The sequence below is a fragment of the Microcaecilia unicolor genome, chromosome 1, assembly GCF_901765095.1.
Source record: "Microcaecilia unicolor chromosome 1, aMicUni1.1, whole genome shotgun sequence".
Classification (NCBI taxonomy): domain Eukaryota; kingdom Metazoa; phylum Chordata; class Amphibia; order Gymnophiona; family Siphonopidae; genus Microcaecilia; species Microcaecilia unicolor.
Genome location: NC_044031.1, coordinates 15080832 through 15102476, shown reverse-complemented (window position 1 = coordinate 15102476; position 21645 = coordinate 15080832). Strand labels below are relative to the sequence as shown.

At 42.7% G+C, this 21645-nt stretch overlaps 2 protein-coding genes across 2 annotated transcripts in view; both read right to left on the bottom strand.

The window, feature by feature from the left end:
• The window catches only part of LOC115477517, an 881049-nt gene that overhangs the window by 456559 nt on the left and 402845 nt on the right, over window positions 1-21645 (bottom strand).
• On the bottom strand, window positions 1993-13692 carry LOC115463133 (oocyte zinc finger protein XlCOF6-like; the record flags this gene model as incomplete). The annotated part of the gene is made up of 3 exons (XM_030193369.1): window positions 13659-13692; window positions 2432-4454; window positions 1993-2182 (listed from the first exon to the last, which is right to left on the bottom strand). Coding segments are annotated over exons 1-3 (2247 nt in total), but the record flags the coding sequence as incomplete, so codon positions are not given.

The following is a 21645-nucleotide window of genomic DNA, read 5'->3' as shown; positions in this document are numbered from 1 at the left end:
GGATCAGCACACATGGTAAGGGAATTATGTACCTGGGAGCAATTTGTGAAGTCCACTGCAGTGCCCCATAGGGTGCCCGGTTGGTGTCCTGGCATGTGAGGGGGACCAGTGCACTACGAATTCTGGCTCCTCCCACAACCAAAGGGCTTGGATTTGGTCATTTTTGAGATGGGCGTCCTCGGTTTCCATTATCGCCAAAAACCGTCGACAACCATCTCTAAGGTCAACCTAAATGTTGAGATTTGGGCGTCCCAGACCGTATTATCGAAACGAAAGATGGACGCCCATCTTGTTTCGATAATACGGGTTTCCCCGCCCCTTCACGGAGCCGTCCTGCGAGGACAGCCCCAGGAAAACTTGGGCGCCACGTTTGATTATGCCCCTCCATGCCACGCTAGCGGCTTCCGTGAGACATTGCCAACAGACTAGTGGGTGCTAGTGTGGCTTAGTAAACCCCGGCATAAATTTTCAATTAACTGCCTGAACTTTATGAAATGGTTCAAAAACACAGTAAAGTTTCAAAATAGGAGTTAGAATATCAGAAAACTTAGTGTAAAGTATCAAAATTATTTTAACCGATTTTCAGATTCTTTACCCTGCACTTGACAATCAGATAAGTATAATTACATTTTGCTTTCTCTGTCAATAATATAAACCTTAAAGGATTGGTTCTTTCCTAGTTTTACTGCCACTGTTGGTCAAACCCCGCTGCAATTGTTTACTCCTCCTGTTCATCCCCATTGTTTCATACAAAATGTAACCATACATATACAATGTGAGACACAGAAATTACTGGTTACTGTTCTGTAAATTGTTAGTTTATTGTTACAATGTAAGTCACACAGGAAATGAGTAGTGTAACCAGCAAGGCTCTTCCATAAGGATAACAGCAGGACGACTGAGAAAAATAAAGCTTTTATTCTTCAAGAGACCGAACACAGCACTGTGTTTCGGCAAAAAAGTTTACCTCAGGGTCTGTCTGACTGTGTTACTCACTCCACAATCCTTGCCTGGGGATCACAGTGACATTGAATAATCTGGATCTGTGTTAATGCTTTTCAACATGATTTTCCCCTTCAGAGCACTATCAGTGGCAGATTCTGGGCTGACGCTGGTGTATTGTGAGGTTTCTGCCTGAAGCTTTTATTACACTCAGTACAGTTAAATGGTTTCATTCCTGTGTGGATTCTCTGGTGTTTTGTGAGGTTTCCCTTCTCATTGAAGCTTTTATTACACTCACTACAGGTAAAGGGTTTCATTCCTGTGTGGATTCTAAGGTGTATTGTGAGGTTTTCCTTCTGACTGAAGCTTTATTATACTCAGTACAGTGAAAAGGTTTCAGTCCTGTGTGGATTCTCTGGTGTGTTGCTGTATGTTATGGCTTAGATGTATTTGTATGTTTATATTTTTATTTATATGGATTTTATTCATGTTTTAACTCATTCTTTTATTATTTTATTATGTATTAATATACGTACTGTTAATATGATTGTATTTCTTTATATGCAGCCCCTGAGAGTGGATGAAACAAGGCCTGTCGGGCATTGTTGGTTGAATAAATTCATCTTTATATAGATTTCTTCATCTCTCCTGGTTTTGTGTCACCGTCTTGGCCCTTGAGGCTAGACTGCTGTTTTCTTAGCCCTAGAAAAGGTTTTACCTCCTGAATGAATTCTCTGGTGTGTTTTGAGGTGTGCCGTCTGACTGAAGCTTTTAATACACTCAGTACAGTTAAAGGGTTTCATTCCTGTGTGGATTCTCTGGTGTAATATGAGGAATGCCTTCTGACTGAAGCTTTTATTACACTCAGTACAGTTAAATGGTTTTACTCCTGTGTGAATTCTCTGGTGTGCGGTGAGGTATGCCTTCCGACTGAAGCTTTTATTACACTCAGAACAATTAAAAAGGTTTCATTCCTGTGTGGATTCTCTGGTGTGTTTTGAGGTGTGCCGTCTGACTGAAGCTTTTATTACACTCAGTGCAGTGAAAGGGTTTTAGTCCTGTGTGGATTCTCTGGTGTGCGGTGAGGTATGCCTTCCGACTGAAGCTTTTATTACACTCAGAACAATTAAAAGGTTTCATTCCTGTGTGGATTCTCTGGTGTATTGTGAGGCTTACCTTCTGACTGAAGCTTTTATTACACTCAGTGCAGTGAAAGGGTTTTAGTCCTGTGTGGATTCGCCGGTGCCTTCTGAGTGTTCCCTTCTCACTAAAGCTTTACCACACTTGGAACATGTAAATGGTTTCATTCCCATGTGGCTTCTCTGGTGTTGTGTGAGGTGTCCCTTCCGACTGAACCTTTTATTACACTCACTAGTTAAAGGGTTTCATTCCTATGTGCATTCTCCGGTGTATTGTGAGGTGTCCGTTCTGACTGAAGCTTTTATTACAATCAGTGCAGTGAAAGGGTTTCAGTCCTGTGTGGGTTCTCTGGTGTTGTGTCAGGTGTCCCTTCCGACTGAAGCTTTTATTACACTCACTACAGTTAAAGGGTTTCATTCCTGTGTGGATTCTCTGGTGTTTTTTGAGGGTTGCCTTCTGACTGAAGCTTTTACTACACTTAGTACAGTTAAATGGTATCATTCCTATGTGGACTCCCTGGTGTCTTGTGAGACTGAAGCTTTTATTACATTCAATGCAGTTAAAGGGTTTCATCCCTGTGTGGATTCTCTGGTGTGTTTTGAGGTGTGCCGTCTGACTGAAGCTTTTATTACACTCAGTACAGTTAAAGGGTTTCATTCCTGTGTGGAGTCTCTGGTGTATTTTGAGGGTTGCCTTCTGACTGAAGCTTTTATTACACTCAGTGCAGTGAAAAGGTTTGATTCCTGTGTGGATTCTCTGGTGTACTGTGAGGTTTGCCTTCTGCCTGAAGCTTTTATTACACTCAGTGCAGTGAAAAGGTTTCATCCCTGTGTGGATTCTCTGGTGTGTTTTGAGGGTTGCCTTCAGACTGAAGCTTTTATTACACTCAATGCAGTTAAAGGGTTTCATCCCTGTGTGGATTCTCTGGTGTGTTTTGAGGTGTGCCGTCTGACTGAAGCTTTTATTACACTCAGTACAGTTAAAGGGTTTCATTCCTGTGTGGATTCTCTGGTGTGTTGTGAGGGTTGCCTTCAGACTGAAGCTTTTATTACACTCAATGCAGTTAAAGGGTTTCATTCCTGTGTGGATTCTCTGATGTGTTGTGAGGTTTACCTTCAGACTGAACCTTTTATTACACTCAGTACAGTTAAAGGGTTTCATTCCTGTGTGGCTTCTCTGGTGTGTTGTGAGGTTTACCTTCCGACTGAAGCTTTTATTACACTCAGTGCAGTGAAAAGGTTTGATTCCTGCGTGGATTCTCTGGTGTACTGTGAGGTTTTTCTTCTGCCTGAAGCTTTTATTACACTCAGTACAGTTAAACGGTTTTATTCTGGTGTGGACTTTCTGGTGTCTTGTAAGACGTGCCTTCTGAGTGAAGCTTTTATTACACTCGGCACAGTTAAAGGATTTCATTCCTGTGTGGATTCTCTGGTGTATTGTGAAGGTTGCCTTCAGACTGAAGCTTTTATTACACTCAGTGCAGTGAAAAGGTTTCTGTCCCGTGTGGATTCTACAGTGCCTTTGGAATGTTCCCCTGTCAGTGAAACGTTTATCACACTCAGAACATGCAAAAGGCTTCACTCTTGTGTGGATTCTCTGGTGCATCAACATGTTATACTTCAACCTAAAGCTTTTGCCACAGTCAGTGCATAGAAATCGTTTTAATCCTGAATGGATTCTCTGGTGGATGGTGAGTTTCCCTGTGGCAGTGAAGCTTTTATCACATTCAGTACTGGAAACTAGTGTCTCTCCTACATGGAATTTTGCATTTCTTATGAAGTTTTCTTTCTGATTGAAGCTTTTGTCACAATCAGGATATGAAGATAATCTCTCATCAGTGTTGTTTTTCTGGTGTTTTGTAATGTTTTCTCCATTGGTAAAGCTATTCCCATATTCTTTACTTGTATACACCAGCTCTTCCTTCCTACTGAAATCTTTCCCACACTCAGATGTAGAAAGTGTCTCTTTTATGCACTTTTTCTGTTGTTCTTTTAGTTCTCTCTTTTGACGGACGTTTTTCGCATAGTTCGTACATGTAGATGGTCTATTTTCTGTATCAGATCTAGGATGTGATTTCAGAGTTAAATGGTTGCTGCGGAATATCTCACAAATATCACAGAAACACCTTTGCTCTCTCATCTGGTTTGTCTGCTTTTCCCCTGTCTGTATGATATCACTGGTACTGTTTTCACACAGATCTGATCCTCCTGTTGAATGCTTTTGTTTATTTTGATTTTTTCCCTTTTTTCCCCAGTCAGAGCAGGAAGGAGTCTCCTCTTTCTCTCTTTCTGATAACATCTTTTCCCCTTTAGACTTCTCAATGAGCTTCCAGTCATGTGTCTTTGTATTACTGTTTCTGGGATCATCTTTTTCTAAAAAAAAAATAAAAATATATAAAAGAGCATTGTAGAATATTGTAGAACAATTACACCAGTTCAGTAATACAATAACTCTTCATAAATCTGTCCCCCCCCCCCCCCCCCACTGCTGATCATTACCAGAGATGCAGGTAGAATATATGATCATATTCAAGTTGATATTTATTTTGTAATATCTTCATTAGAACTACACAATGGCAAGAACAACAATATCTGTAAGAAGAGACATAACAGTATAGCGTGGTAATTTTTCAAGTTTCGTTCCCCCCCCTCTTCCCCCCCACACACACATTCACTGCAAGATCTGCAATAACAACAGACCAAAACCTTCCCTAAAGTCCATACTTCAAGTTATTGGTTCAGCAAGTAGCTATGAGAACGGTGTGGCAAACGATCCCACACTGGGGACAAATTTGTTGAAAAGACATCCAGTCTCTTCATCTTCGTTAGGTTGACAAGTTCATTCCTCCAAGCAGCCTGTCTCCAACACATCAAAATATTCTTTCCATATAAAAAAAATGCCTTATGCAGCTGACGATTAGGCCTCAATCTCAAACCCAAGGAAACAAAGTTCGAGAACAACTGAATGTGCAAGACGCTTCAGGTGTTTCATGAGCAACCGCAGCTGATCACTCATAAGTACTGAAGGCCCCGAGGGGTTCTAAGATCAACAAGGCCCCTCCACCCTTCCTATCCACAGAAGGATCTATTCCAATATTAAAGCCCCGCAGAACTAAAAGAGGAAAATGAAGATATGGTGCCACAACTTTAATCAGGGAAATGTATGTGTTAGGCAGTGAGAGGCTGATATGCACTGTACAGTCACTCTCGGTCCCTTCCCCCTAGGAGGAGAGGACACTTCAGCCCTAGGGGCTGGAATACGAGAGACATCGGACTTAGGTGTAGGCGCAACCAGTAAAAATCATGTGATTTCTCCTAAACTAACTTGTGATCATATATGGATTTTCCTGTAATATTGTTTTTTTTTTTTTATGTATACATAAATGGCAATTTCCTACATTGTATCCTCCTCTCCTCTTGTGTTCACATGCACACTTTGTGGCAATTGGCTAATTCCTTATCAGTAAAGCGTGATCACAGCGTGGAAACCAGCTAAGTAGTCTGCAGCATGAAGACTCTTTAAATGTCTCAGAAATTTCCACCATACGCCCAAATGTGAAGGTCTTCCTTCAAATGCGTAGATGCTCTATAGAATATAAACGTTTTATATATACCTTGCAATAAGTTGAAAGATTACCTTTAAAAGCTTTACAGGACTTAATCTATTCAATGTCTTTAAATATTGTCACTGCTTAATACGGATATAGCTTAATATTGTCACTGCCAAGCGATGTTACTGCTTGTCGCAGACACTTCTTAAATGATTTAAAATCCCCACCACACGCTTCAAATGCTTATATGCTCACAACATGTTGATAGAACTCCGTTAAAAGCTTAAACACTCACAGACTTTAAAAGCTTTATATATATCTTGTAACATGTTGAAAGACTTCCTTGAATGTTCAAATGTTTACAGACCTAACCATTTAATGCTAACCCAGACCGATACTGCTTAATAACGATATAGCTTAATGCTGATACCACCTGGTATTGAAACAGCCCGACACGGACAATGCTTAATGTTGATACCGCTTGAGGCTAAGACTGATAAGTGTGTACACCACCTGAAACTACATTTAATCACGGCTTAATGTTCACACTGCTGATGTTGGCAATGCCTAATGCTAATACTGCTTGATGCTTAAACAAATTCATATTCACCAATACCCTTAAGCACAACCAAACAACACGAACCATAGCCAAGATGAACACCAACAAACTGCTCATGATAATCTACTTCCTACCACTAATTTACCACGCATGGACCACTCCCAACATAAACAGCATTCAACCCACAGCACACAAACCCTACAAACAACTCATCCACAACTCACCAGACCAAAAGAGCAACAACCAACTAAAAGGAAAAACAAATACATACGGAAACAACCAACAGAAAGGTAACAAAGGTCACAATAAAACTAGACACCAAGAAAACAGGCAATTAATAAAAATCAACACATCCATGTCCCAAACCAAACCTTATTACTCAATCTAAATGGGATACGTAAACGCCAGATCGGTAGTAAACAAAACAGAGACCATAACAGACTGGATCACCACAGACAATCTCGACCTCCTATTCATCACTGAAACCTGGATCCACAACTTTAAAGACCCAATAATTTTAGTTTTATGCCCACCAGGATACAAAATCACCCACTGGACAAGGAACGGGAAAAAAGGAGGAGGATTAGCTATAATATACAAATCCGAGTTCACCATTTCAACCATAGCTGAATCCATTCTGCCACAACTCGAAATCGCCTCGGTCAGAATCAATCACCCAAACCTGCAAGAACACCTCAACGCAATCATACTCTACAGACCGCCAGGAAACTGGCAAGATACCCAAACACACTTCATGGACTTCATCTCGAACACTTGTGTCTCCACCTCAAACCTTATCATAATTGGAGATATCAATTTACACCTCAAAGAACTTACCTCAATAAACACCCAAGAATGTAAAAAGTTCCAACAATTATGGGATCTTCACGGACCTAACATGCAACCAACTCACAATAAAGGACACACACTAGATATCATATCACACAAATTCGATCCTGACTCCAACCTCACACTAATAAACACAAAATGGACACCAGCCCCGTGGTCAGACCACTACAAAGCACACATCTCCCTCCAATGGCAAAAGATTCAATTAACAAACAAGAACGAAAAACCTACTCCACGAGAGGTAAAATAGACCCGGTAACATTCTGGCAACAGATATACCACAACAGATGGACAATAAAGACAGACACAATCCAATTCCTACCAGAGTGGGACGATAGATGTAGATCAATACTAGACAACATTGCCCCAAGTCAAACCAGAACCACACACAGAAAGAGCTCAACACCATGGTTCAATGAAGAACTGAAAAAACTAAAAACACAAGTTAAAAGATTAGAACGAGCGTGGTATAAAAAGAAAGATGACCTTACACTCAACGCCTGGAAACAACTTCAAAGAAAATATAAATATACCATAAGACAAACCAAAAGACTATATTACAAAACTGTAATTGGACCAAATTACAAGGACACACACAAATTCTTCCAACTCGTGAACAAGCTATTAGATATCACACCAGTCACAACCAACAACAAAGATACACCAGAAGCAGACAATCTCGCGAAATACTTCAATGAGAAAATCGTACAACTACGACTAAAAATACCTGTCAGCACCATCGACTACGCCGAACTCCTCGACTGTCTAGACCCAGACCCTGGTGCATACCCAGCAGACAGAACCTGGACCAACTTCGAGATATTATCGGAAGATTCCATCTCTCAAACGCTCAAAAGATTTGCCAAATCTCACTGCAAATTAGACATATGCCCAAACAACCTAATGTCATTTGCACCTCAACAATTCATAACAGATCTAACGAACCACTTCAACTATATGTTACAAAATGGACTCTTCCCGAAGGAGAAAGGAAACATTCTTCTCACCCCCAAACCCAAAGACGCAAAGAAAAGCGCTAGTGAACTAACCAACCACAGACCCGTAGCATCCATTCCCTTAATAACCAAAACAACGGAAGGGATAGTAACCAAACAACTTACAAACTAAACAAATTCTCAATATTACATGATCCCCAGTCAGGATTTCGGTCTAACCACAGCACTGAAACAGTACTAGTAATTCTAATGACAAAATTCAAACAAACGATCGCAACTGGCAAGAACAAAACAAAACAATACCAAGTGACATCTAATTTGACCACATCAGCCCCATGGATACCTGAATGCGGAGTACCACAGGGAACCCCCCTCTCACCGACTTTATTCAACTTAATGATGATACCCTTGGCCAAACTACTATCAAACCAAAACCTGAATCCATACATATACGCAGACGACGTAACGATCTACACCTCCTCTCAGAAAACTTATCTACCCCAACTTGACATTTCGTCCTTTAGATTGTAAGCTCTTCCGAGCAGGGACCGTCCTTATTGTTAATTTGTACAGCGCTGCGTAACCCTAGTAGCGCTCTAGAAATGTTAAGTAGTAGTAGTACATCCCATTTAAACAAGATTTAAAGGAAATTTCTAATGACATCAACCAAAGTCTACATATCATGCACTCATGGGCAGATGCATTTCAGTTGAAACTTAATGCAGAAAAAACTCAATGACTTATACTCACCTCTCCACACAACACGAACAAATTCACCACCATTAACACACCAAAACTGAATCTTCCAATTTCAAACACCCTAAAAATCCTTGGAGTTACCATTGATAAACACCTAACACTTGAAAACCATGCGAAAAACACAACAAAGAAGATGATCTACTCACTGTGGAAATTAAAAAGATTAAGACCTTTCTTCCCAAGAAACGTCCTCCGCAACCTGGTACAATCAATGGTACTCAGCCATCTGGACTACTGCAATGCACTCTATGCTGGATGCAAAGAACAAATAATCAAGAAACTTCAGACAGCCCAGAACACTGCAGCCAGACTCATATTTGGTAAAACAAAATACGAAAGTGCTAAACCCCTAAGAGTAAAGCTACACTGGCTCCCACTTAAAGAACGCATCACGTTCAAAATATGTACCCTAGTTCATAAAATCATTCACGGAGATGCCCCTGCCTACATGTCAGACGTGATACACCTACCACCCAGGAACGCGAGAAAATCATCACACACCTTCCTCAACCTTCAACCAAGGCCGGTGCTGGGCTGGTTTGTACGGTGTGTGTCCCGTTTTGATGCTGATTCTACTTTTTAAATTATATATTTTTAAAGAGTTTTTTTATCCCATTTTTTAGCGATTTTGTTGGGACGAGCCTGGCATTACATATCTATGTTGGTTTATCTCCGACAGCCACTTTAGCATTTTTTTGGTGCAATTTTCATCCTGGTTTTAAATTACATAAGTACATAACTAATGCCACACTGGGAAAAGACCAAGGATCCATCGAGCCCAGCATCCTGTCCACGACAGCGGCCAATCCAGGCCAAGGGCACCTGGCAAACTTCCCAAACATACAAACATTCTATACATGTTATTCCTGGGATTGTGGATTTTCCCAAGTCCATTTAGTAGCGGTTTATGGATTTGTCCTTTAGGAAACAATCTAACCCCTTTTTAAACTCTGCCAAGCTAACCGCCTTCACCACGTTCTCTGGCAACGAATTCCAGAGTTTAATTACGCGTTGGGTGAAGAAACATTTTCTCCGATTTGTTTTAAATTTACCACACTGTAGTTTCATCACATGCCCCCTAGTCCTAGTATTTTTGGAAAGCGTGAACAGATGCTTTACATCCACCTGTTCCACTCCACTCATTATTTTATATGCCTCTATCATGTCTCCCCTCAGCCGTTTCTTCTCCAAGTTGAAAAGCCCTAGCCTCCTTAGTCTTTCTTCATAGGGAAGTCGTCCCATCCCCGCTATCATTTTAGTCGCCCTTCGCTGCACCTTTTCCAATTCTACTATATCTTTCTTGAGATGCGGCGACCAAAATTGAACACAATACTCAAGGTGCGGTCACACCATGGAGCGATATAACGGCATTATAACATCCTCACACCTGTTTTCCATACTTTTCCTAATAATATCCAACAGTCTATTCGCTTTCCTAGCCGCAGCAGCACACTGAGCAGAAGGTTTCGGTGTATTATCGACAACGACACCCAGATCCCTTTCTTGGTCCGTAACTCCTAACGTGGAACCTTGCATGACGTAGCTATAATTCGGGTTCTTTTTTCCCACATACATCACCTTGCACTTGCTCACATTAAACGTCATCTGCCATTTAGCTGCCTAGTCTCCCAGTCTTGTAAGATCCTTCTGTAATTTTTCACAATCCTGTTGCGAGTTAGCGACTTTGAATAACTTTGTGTCATCAGCAAATTTAATTACCTCGATAGTTACTCCCATCTCTAAATCATTTATAAATACATTAAAAAGCAGCGGTCCTAGCACAGACCCCTGAGGAACCCCACTAACTACCCTTCTCCATTGTGAATACTGCCCTTCAGCCAGTTTTTAATCCACAATAGGACATTTCCTCCTATCCCATGACCCTCCAATTTCCTCTGTAGCCTTTCATGAGGTACCTTGTCAAACGCCTTTTGAAAATCCAGATACACAATATCAACCGGTTCCCCTTTGTCCACATGTTTCTTTACTCCTTCAAAGAATTGAAGTAAATTGGTCAGGCAAGATTTCCCCACACAAAAGCTGTGCTGACTCGGTCTCAGTAATCCATGTCCTCGGATGTGCTCTGTAATTTTGCTTTTAATAATAACCTCTACCATTTTCCCCGGCACCGACGTCAGACTCACCGGTCTATAATTTCCCGGATCTCCCCTGGAACGTTTTTAAAAAATCGGTGTTACATTGGCCACCCTCCAATCTTCTGGTACCACGCTCGATTTTAGTTTTAAACAATTTTATTGATGACCTATCACAGACAATACAATATTCATACGCTATGTTCAAGATACATCAGGAAACAAATGAACAACTTGTAATCACAACATAGAGGTAGCCATCACTTTTCTCTTTAGCTTCCTCCCTCTCTACTCCCAGCTATTTCTCTTTTATCCATACCTCTATATCCCTCCCCGCAACCCCCCTTCTGCCCTTCCTTACCCCTCTAATATTCCTCCCCCCTGTAACCTCCCTCCCCCCTTTGTCCACCCCCCTTCCAGGCAGCTACATATCTCCAATAGCCCAGGGAAATTGACCTATTCACTATCTAAAACCTGTAGCTAATTTCGCTGGGTCCAAGCTCAGTCGATTAAGGATGGAACTTCGGGCCCTAGGGGCTAAAGCATTGATATATGATTCCCATATTAAGTAGAATTTACGCTGTGTTTTGGGTTTATAATATGAATCTCGCAGCTCCATTAGTAGCAACGCATGCCACCTGTTGCGCCATTGCCAAAACGATGGTGCCTCTAAATGTATCCAGTTAACTAAAATGCATTTTTTTCCCACGAGACATGCTTTAAAGATTAGCAGGTTATGACTAACGGTACCTTTCCCCTTCAGTAAATCGACCCCCAAAAGGGCCGTTTCCGGTGTCAATGTCACCCTCCGCCCCAGGATTTCGCCTAAGAACTTCGCTATTTGTTCCCAGTAAGCGGATATCGCTGCACAAGCCCACATAGCATGATAATAGTTATGATTGGGATCTCCACACCTACCACAAGCTGATGATTCCGCCCTACCCATTTGATATAATCTTGACAATGAAGTGTATGCCCTGTAAATACTTCTTCCTTGGCATTCCCTCAATTCCGCGCTACTAATCCGTCCCCTGATCTGCCTCAAGCTGCTCCTTAATACGTCTATACTAATCTGTTTCTGTATATCTGCCGTCCACTTCCTGGCCAACTTTTCGAGATTCTTTGGTGACCACGCTCGATTTTAAGGATAAACTGCATATCACTAACAGTAGCTCCACAAGCTCATTTTTCAGTTCTATCAGTACTCTAGGATGAATACCATCCAGTCCAGGAGATTTGCTACTCTTCAGTTTGCTGAACTGCCCCATCACGTCCTCCAGGTTTACCGTGAAGTCAGTAAGTTTCTCCGACTCGTCCGCTTGAAATACCATTTCCGACACCGGTATCCCACCCAAATCTTCTTCGGTGAAGACCGAAGCAAAGAATTCATTCAATCTCTCCGCTACGTCTTTGTCTTCCTTGATCGCCCCTTTTACCCCTCGGTCATCCAGCGGCCCAACCGATTCTTTTGCTGGCTTCTTGCTTTTAATATACCGAAAAAATTAGACAACAATGCTGTCATTTTATTTTGATTAATTACTATTTTTTACCTAGGAAGCTTAGATTTATGTCTCAGTGCAAGTCTTGTTTTTAATTTTTTATTGTTTTTATGTGAATTATGCCCTAAATAGAGATGATTCAAGACTCTGAACATGGAACCATTTAAAGGCACTCTGGGCTCATTTTCGAAAGACAAAAATGTCTAAAAAGTGACAAAGAGCATTGGACAGTTTTCTCACAAAAACATCCAAATCAGTATTTCCGAAACCTATTGTTCAGACGTTTTCCTACGCTGTTTGTCTGCAGCGTGTCCAAATCTCAAGGGGGTGTGCAGGGCCGGTCTTTGGGCGAGGCGACCGCATAGGGCCTCGCGCTCAAGTGTGCTTGAACTCCGCCCCGACCGCCCGAGTTCCAGTCCCCCTCCCTCTGAATTTTAAAAGTCATCTAAGTTACCTCGTCTGGGTTATGGCGGCAGCAATGAAAAGCGTTCAAGCTGCTCAGCGCTTCAGGAGACTTCCCTTCCCCCTCTCAGCTTTGGTCCTGCCCTCCTGGAAACAGGAAATGAGGACGTGACCAGAGCTGACAGAAAAGAAGGCTCCTGAAGCGCCGAGCTCACACGCTTTTCACTGCTGCTGCCTGCCGCTGTAACCCGACGAGGTAAGATGACTTTTAAAATTCGGAGGGAGGGGAACTGGAGCTCGGAGGGAAGCCTTGGAGCTGGGAGGGAGGGACGGAGGGGGGCCTTGGAGGAGAGAGGGTCCTTGAAGCTGGGAGGGAGGGGGACCTGGAGGGAGGTCCCTGGAGCCCTGGAGCTCGGTGGGGTGGAGCTAGGATGGGGCCCCATCAAAGTGGTCTGCTCAGGGCCCCACACTTACTAAGACCGGCCCTGGGGGTGTGCTAGAGGTGGAATTTGGGTGTTCCCAGTGGTGTGCTTGAGCCGGTTGTTAAATTTTACTGAATTTTGCGAGCTGGTTATTGATGGCGCCAGGCAGCAAGCACACAAACAAACATCTGGGGGGAGGGGGGTCTCCTTCTCTCTCCCTTCTCCTCCAGCCCCCATCCGCCCATAAGCCCAGCATACCTCAACTTCCTACCTCATATCCTCCCTCAGGTTCACCCATGGTCCACTGGACTTTCTCTGTTGTCTTGCTGATTTGATTCCCTCTTGCTTGCTTGCATTCTACATAGAGTGGGTTATCTCACAATCACTCATTATCAGTCACTTGGGTTTCCACCACTGAAACTCACCCGCTGCCAGTCACTCTGCCAAAGAAGGTATTTTAACAAGGGGAAAAACAGGAAATCCTTACCTAGAGACATCAGACTCTCATAATTCACCTTCATCACCTCCCTGTAAAGCTCCTTCTGCCCTTCATCTAAATACTCCCACTCCTCCTGGGAGAAAGAGACAGTGATGTCCTCAAACGTCACCAGCATCTGAAACACAAACCAGAATCACACTTAGGAACAGACAGAGGTGCTCAGAATGCATTAAATTCCAGGTGGATTTATTCTGTTGACATATTACCTCCTGCATCTGAAACAAGGTGCTCAGAATGCATTAAATTCAGGCTCCTGACATATTTCCTCCCTCATGTCTTTGTTTTGAGGTTATAACTGTGCACATTTTACCTATGTTTTGTGGAGAATTCCCCCAACAAATATTGAGCCTACAAATAGGTGGGATAATGTGGGAAATGCAATAAATAAATAAATAAACAAACAAACACCTGGCTCTTCTATGCTCCAGGACTGACTCCACCTAAGCTATCTCCCAACTCAGCATTCTCAGCCTCCAGTATGAACCCCTCCCCATCAGTTTTCTGTCTCCAGGCTTTATTTCTCTTTTCCTTCATTCCAGCAACCCCACCTCCTCTGCCGGTTCTTTCTTCATTCTTCCCAGTACCATACCTAACAATCTGACCCTCCCCCCCCCCACCCCCAGTAAAAATACAGAGAGCTCTCTCTCTCATATCTACCCCATTACATACATTAGTTCGCTTTCTGAAATCCATCTTGCCCCCAGCACATACACTTTCATAGCTCTCTCAAATAGGTATATTGCGAGAGCTGGGGGGAAGATGGATTTCAGAAAGAGAACTAATTGGTTTGGGTCATCTATGATGCTGTGAGTACTGGGGAGGTTGAAAGAACTGTGATGGAGTGCGTAGTGGGGAGTGGGCCCCCACTCCACAGTTCTCTCAACCTTCCCAGTACTCACAGCATCATAGACGACCCAAACCCACTCTAACTCACAGTCTCCCCACAGCTCTTTGTGAATGCTGCCAATACATCCCTCCTCGGTGCATCCAGCCACCTCCTCCCCCCCCCCCCCCGTGGATTCCCCCAAATTCTGCCACTGTACTGCATTCACATGTTTCACCCACCCATGCCACCTCCAGCTTTCCCTCATCCCTTTCTCAGCCTGCCCTTTTCATCCCCCCCCCCTCCCTCCAGCCCTGAGCATGCTCCCGCCCTCTCTTGCTCATTACCTCTGCTTTCCCTCCTTCCCCAATGCTAGAGAGCACTCCCATCATCATAGCTCTCTCAAACCCCCCCTAACACACACAGAGGCATATTTTCAAAGCACTTAGACTTACAAAGTTCCATAGGTTGCTTTGATAATGAGCCCCACAGTCTCCCCACTGCTCTTTGTGAATGCTGCCAATACATCCCTCCTCGGTGCATCCAGCCACCTCCTCCTCCCCCCACGTGGATTCCCCCAAATTCTGCCACTGTACTGCACTCACATGTTTCACCCACCCATGCCACCTCCAGCTTTCCCTCATCCACACTTTCAGTGTTTACTCCCTTTCTCAGCCTGCCCTTTTCATCCCCCCCTCTCCCTCCAGCCCTGAGCATGCTCCCGCCCTCTCTTGCTCATTACCTCTGCTTTCCCTCCTTCCCCAATGCTAGAGAGCACTCCCATCATCATAGCTGTCCCAAACCCACCCTAACACACACAGTCTCCCCCACTGCTCTTTGTGAATGCTGCCAATACATCCCTCCTCGGTACATCCTGCTACCTCCTCCTCCCCCCCCCCGTGGATTCCCCCAAATTCTGCCACTGTACTGCATTCACATGTTTCACCCACCCATGCCACCTCCAGCTTTCCCTCATCCCTTTCTCAGCCTGCCCTTTTCATCCCCCCCCCTCCCTCCAGCCCTGAGCATGCTCCCGCCCTCTCTTGCTCATTACCTCTGCTTTCCCTCCTTCCCCAATGCTAGAGAGCACTCCCATCATCATAGCTCTCTCAAACCCCCCCTAACACACACAGAGGCATATTTTCAAAGCACTTAGACTTACAAAGTTCCATAGGTTGCTTTGATAATGAGCCCCACAGTCTCCCCACTGCTCTTTGTGAATGCTGCCAATACATCCCTCCTCGGTGCATCCAGCCACCTCCTCCTCCCCCCACGTGGATTCCCCCAAATTCTGCCACTGTACTGCACTCACATGTTTCACCCACCCATGCCACCTCCAGCTTTCCCTCATCCACACTTTCAGTGTTTACTCCCTTTCTCAGCCTGCCCTTTTCATCCCCCCCTCTCCCTCCAGCCCTGAGCATGCTCCCGCCCTCTCTTGCTCATTACCTCTGCTTTCCCTCCTTCCCCAATGCTAGAGAGCACTCCCATCATCATAGCTGTCCCAAACCCACCCTAACACACACAGTCTCCCCCACTGCTCTTTGTGAATGCTGCCAATACATCCCTCCTCGGTACATCCTGCTACCTCCTCCTCCCCCCCCCCGTGGATTCCCCCAAATTCTGCCACTGTACTGCATTCACATGTTTCACCCACCCATGCCACCTCCAGCTTTCCCTCATCCCTTTCTCAGCCTGCCCTTTTCTTCCTCCCCCTCTCCCTCCACCCCTAAGCATGCTCCTGCTCTTACCTCTCCTTTCTCTCCTTCCCCGATGCTCTACACAAATGCAGGAGCAAGAGGACAAGTGCTGAACGCCGGATCCTAAGCTCCCTTGCCGGATCCTACCAGTCTGCTGCACTGGCTGAATGTGAAACCACGAGGCTCTACGGTGTCCCCAACGGGTCAAATTCAGCCGTCAGTACAGCAACCGCGCGCTCTCTCTCTCTCTCTCTCCTCCTTCTGCTCTCTTTGTGATTGAGCGAGCGCCAGGGTGGGAGGGGCAATGGAACAAGGAGGGCGGGGGGAGGGAGTTTGAGAAGGGGCTTCAACTTTGGCATTGCAGTTCCCGCTCCATCCTCTGCACAATTCACCCTCCCCCATTTGTGGAAGTGAAGCTCGCCGCCATATTGGTGCTCCCAAACCAATAGCAGCATGGACTGCCTATGCAGGTCCATCTGTAACAAATCGAAACCTGTTCCAGTTGCCTTAAAAGTGGGGGATAAAAGTTGTTGTTTTTTTTAATTATTTGACAGGGTGGTTTTTTTTTTAATCTGAAATCTTCTTATATCATAGAATGAAATTGAAAAGCACTAAAACAGCACAAAAATGAATGTAGTTGGTAGAAACAGTAGTAATAAACTGTACACTTTGGGTTTGGGAGGGGATGGGAAGGGGGTGTCTGTATAGTTTTGCTGTTTGCTTTGTTAACTGTGTGCTGAAAAGTCTCAGTGCTCCATATTTGATGTAGATTGGGGCAGGGGATTGAACTGTATTTTTATTTGTATTGTTACAAGAAATGATTTACTTGGGAGAAAGAGCTCTAGAGCACTCGCTACTGTTTATAATTTAAGAGCAGGCGCTGTATTTATAAGTTTTAGGATATTAATTTCTCCACCAATCACCAAAGGTGATAATTGCAATATATTAAGTATATTATATAAAAGATACCATATACTCAGAACACAAAGAGACCGTATTTTTAGCTTCAAAAAGGTTGATTTAATATACAATTGTACACGAGAGGTAGGTTTTTAAAGAGATCTTTACAGATAATCTGTGCTTAAGTAAAGTAAAGTAGCAGGTCTAGATCAAAAGTTATGTTACTTACAAGTCCTTGTTACATAGTATGAACAGCATGAGGTAAGCATATGTTTGCAGAAGAGGTCCTCATAGCAGGCAGGTGGGCTACAGGTCCCAGGAACAGAAGAATCTGTGTTGCAGTTGAAGGGAAGCATCTGCTTGTCTGGAACAGCTTCTATCTTTTATACTCTTGCAAGCTGCAGGAAGACATGCCATGTGTATCTCTGTCCTGGTTTGCACACGACCCTTGGGCATTTGCAAAGCATTGTGGTATCTTGGTCTCATGTCTTATGACATCACAAGACTTGCTGTCTGGATCTTGCTGACAAATGGTCTTTTGATGTGAAAAGGCTTCCTGCTCAGTCTCTGGAGCAGATACACATTATAAGTCCTTCCTTTATGTCTGAAAGCTGATGGGAGGGGGCAGGTATACATATCTGAGGTAACTACCAAATGGTTTGACAAGCACATGTCTTGTTTATGGTTTCCCCTCTGAAGTCTTTGTTATCAATAGCTGGAGTTATGCCTTTTCCAGACTATCTGTCTGCTGGTGGAGATGTCTATGTGGTTCTTCAAGTATCCACCTTAGTCATGCTTTTGTTCAGTCTTTTTAGGTGGGAGGGCAGAGAGAGTTTTATTTCTCTTTGAAGCACAGTACCCCTTTGTCTCTGTTAAGTGTTTGTAATTGACTAGTCCTGCTATCAGAAGTTCCCAAGGAAAGGGGGAAAGAAGGTATTGAAATGCAGTTTCAATACATCTTTTAAAAGCTGCATTTTTATATTGATAAAATGAATAACTCTGAATTCTGACAATTGGCTTATACCATAACATTATTATGTACTAGCAGGGCTTTTTTTGAGGGGGTACTTGGGGGTACTGAGTACCAGCACCTTTTTTGCTAGAAAAAAATGAACTGTGTACTAAACTTCTACAAATCTACATTTTGTAACCGCCTTTTTAGCAATATGTAAGTCACATTGAACCTGCCATATGGTGGGAAAATGTGGGATACAAATGCAATCAATAAAGAAAGAAAGAAAGAAACTCTGTATATTGTTTTTATTTTTTTCTACATTGTTCTATACAATACACTGTCCTGGTTCCTCATGGAAGTAAAATTAAACTCTCCTTTCTTTGGGGCACATGAAATCACATCTTCATCTCTTTTGTAGACGTCGACATTTTAGATACACCAATGGATTATTCTGTTTTGAGCATGTTTCAGGGACAAGTGATTTTATAAGTCCAAATAAGAAAAATAAATATTTTGTTTCATGCAGATCTCTCATTTTTTTGAAACATAACTATATGGGCTATAAGCCCCTAATGCAGTCCATTGGTTTTCTTATATTTTGTTCTTGTGATGACTTATATTATGCCAAAACTGAAAACTCTTTCTCTCTTCTATCTGGTGAATACTAAAAGGAGCTCATTGCGAACATTATCCACCCTAAAAGGTTGTTTTCTGGCTGTACATGAGGAATTGTAATAAGTGCGTGTTTTTGTTCCCAAAGGTTATATAATCCTTTCAAGAAAGCCTAGTGGAACAGAACCACAGAGGCATGTTATGGTTGCGTTTTCAATATGGTAATACTAGAGCCCAGCTAAGGGACAGGTTATTTTGAGTTAGTCTTCACTGGACCAAACTTGCTGGATAGGCAGTGCCTTAAACGGTGGAGAATAAAGGATTTTTAAATATGTGACATATCCCACATTCCCCAGGATTCTGTGTATGGTTCATGGAGGTGCGCATGTAGATTCGTACGTGCTCCTAAATATATGAGTGCACCTCAATTATTTACGAGCCACTTAGTCCTGATAATTGGCCAATAATAACCAATTATCAAAACTAATTTGCCGTAATTGGAATTTACACACGTGCTGTGCTAGGTGTATTCTGTAAAGCAGCATGTGTAAATTTCAACATGCGCAGCCAAAAAGGAAGCACGGTTATGGGCAGAGTGTGGGCATGCCGAGTTTATTAATCACATCTACGTGCGTGGCTGCAGAATTTGTGCCAATTCATATAGTTTTAGGCGCACGCATTTACACCACCTTTTCACTGGCGTAAATTTATACACGTTAATTTAGGCGCATCCAACTACCTAGGTGTATTTTATATACTGCATCTTAATTAGCTTAGGTGTCTCTATCAGATGCACCTAGATTCTAGGCACCATATATAGAATTGGGTCCATTAACTCAAGGAAACTTGGGTTCAGTGAGGCTTACATTTGGAAATACAGCGAGCCAGAATAATATAATTCAGGAACATCATGGGAGCAAGTAGATGGATAAGTCTGAAACATTTAACAAAGTTGAGATTAGCATATATACCCAACTGGCCATTTAAAAGTCTGTCTAATGCTTCATGTTCAGAAATCATAGCCGTAAGTATAGACAGTTGTTCAAACATTATCAAATGCACACACCAGAATAAGCATCCATACACATTTTGCAAAAGTAAACAATTTCTACAGCATAACACAGTTTAATTCAAATTGTTTAACCACCGTTAGGTTTTGCCTTTGGGTTTAACAAGCCATGTGCATGCAAGGTCTGGATAAACAAATTAAAACAATGAAAGTTTAAAGCAAATGACCCGAATATGTAATACTTGGTAGCAATAATGAAACAGTGATGGAATATTCATATAGCAGACAGCCAACAGATTTATTTCCCACTGAACATAATTAACTTTGTACGAACTTGGTGGCTAATAGTGTTGTATTGGTGGTGTCTGCCTAATAAAATCACACTCATCTATACACAAACAGGCGGAAGACAAAGATTCCAAAAGAAACCAAAACAAAAATGCCGTTTATAACCAGACTTGAAGAAGAAATACAACAGAACTGGAAAATGTTGGCACAACTCTGGACAGAACTTCTTCATGAAGGAAGCTCTTCCCTCATTATTCAATACCTCTCTTTGAAAATAGAAATAAAAATAAAATTCAATTGCATTTCAAAATTTACCACTGCATTGCACAAAATAAAAGGAGCATGTTCCCACATATTAAATGCTCCCAGGTTTCAACCTAATTAATGTTTATAAAAATCTTTGTACTTATAAACAGTAACTCTGATTGTGAAGCACCTGATTCTTGTAACATGATGTCTGTTTTGTTGGCCCTTTACTAGTTTGATAATATAAGTGAGATCAAATGAAAATGCTAATGACAATAAAAGATGCTCATTTAAAACCATTTGAACTACTTGAATCACTTCAGATTGAGGCGGTTGTGGTCAGTTCCCACTGAGTTTACTGTATCATCTATATTAAAATATACTAATCTATCTCTGAAGACAGTAGAAATAATTAGAAAACATTGGCAAGTGCTTTCAGTTCATGATATATTTGAAAAAAACACATTGCATTGTAGTATATTCCCATAGAACTAATCTATCTGATATGATGTTATGCCGTTTGGACATATAATGATATTCATGTCAGGCATTGTAAGTGTGGTAAATGTGTGATTTCTGCAGTGACCATGGAAGCTTCTTCACTTTTGGACTGAATGATCATTTTATGATAAAATTATGATGCTCAACTTCATGCATTTCAAAAGCTGTGATTATTGTCACGGTTGTGCCCATGTTTCGTGCTCTCCTTCTTCTCGCCACCTGGTGGCCAGACCTGGTGGCTGCAATGAACTGTCTGGTTATTGTCACCCGTTCCAGATTTCAGCCCAGTCCGGTCCAGATCTTCCAGGCTGCCAGGCGTGCTTGTCTTGTTTGAACCTACACAGCACCCGTAGTTTCCTGGTGATTGCTGCAGTGAGCCTCTTCTGCTGCTGGGCTTATTAGCCATTTTGAAACCCTTCTGCTTTGCCTTTGCATCGCCTTAGGCCCTGGTTTGTTGGTGCTTGCTGCACTTCTGTTTAGTTGGGTTCTTGCCTGTGATTCTTGTTTGTTTCTAGTTAGTCTGTGTGTAGCTTAGTTTAGGGTTGTTTGTTTCTTAGTCTTGTTCCTTGTTTGTCATTCCTTGTGTAGTTCTTAGCTGGTCTGTGTCTCCTGTCTTTAGTGGCTGCTTGCAGCTTTCAGTTCTGTCTTTTGTCTGTCAGTATTTGTTCCCTTTTTCAGTGGCTGCTTGCAGCTTTCAGTCCTGTCTTTTAGCTTATTCTTTCTCTGCCTCGCTGCCTCTGTATATTCCTTTCCCCTCTGACCCTCAGTCCCTGTTCAGCCTAGTTGGGACTAGAGAGTTGCACGGGGACAGAAATCTTACCCATCCCCGCCCGTCCCCGCTGGAATCTTACCCGTCCCCATCTGTCCCCGCTGGAATCTTACCCATCCCCACAAAAATTTAACCCATCCCCGTAAGAATTTAATGGTACATAAAAGAAAAT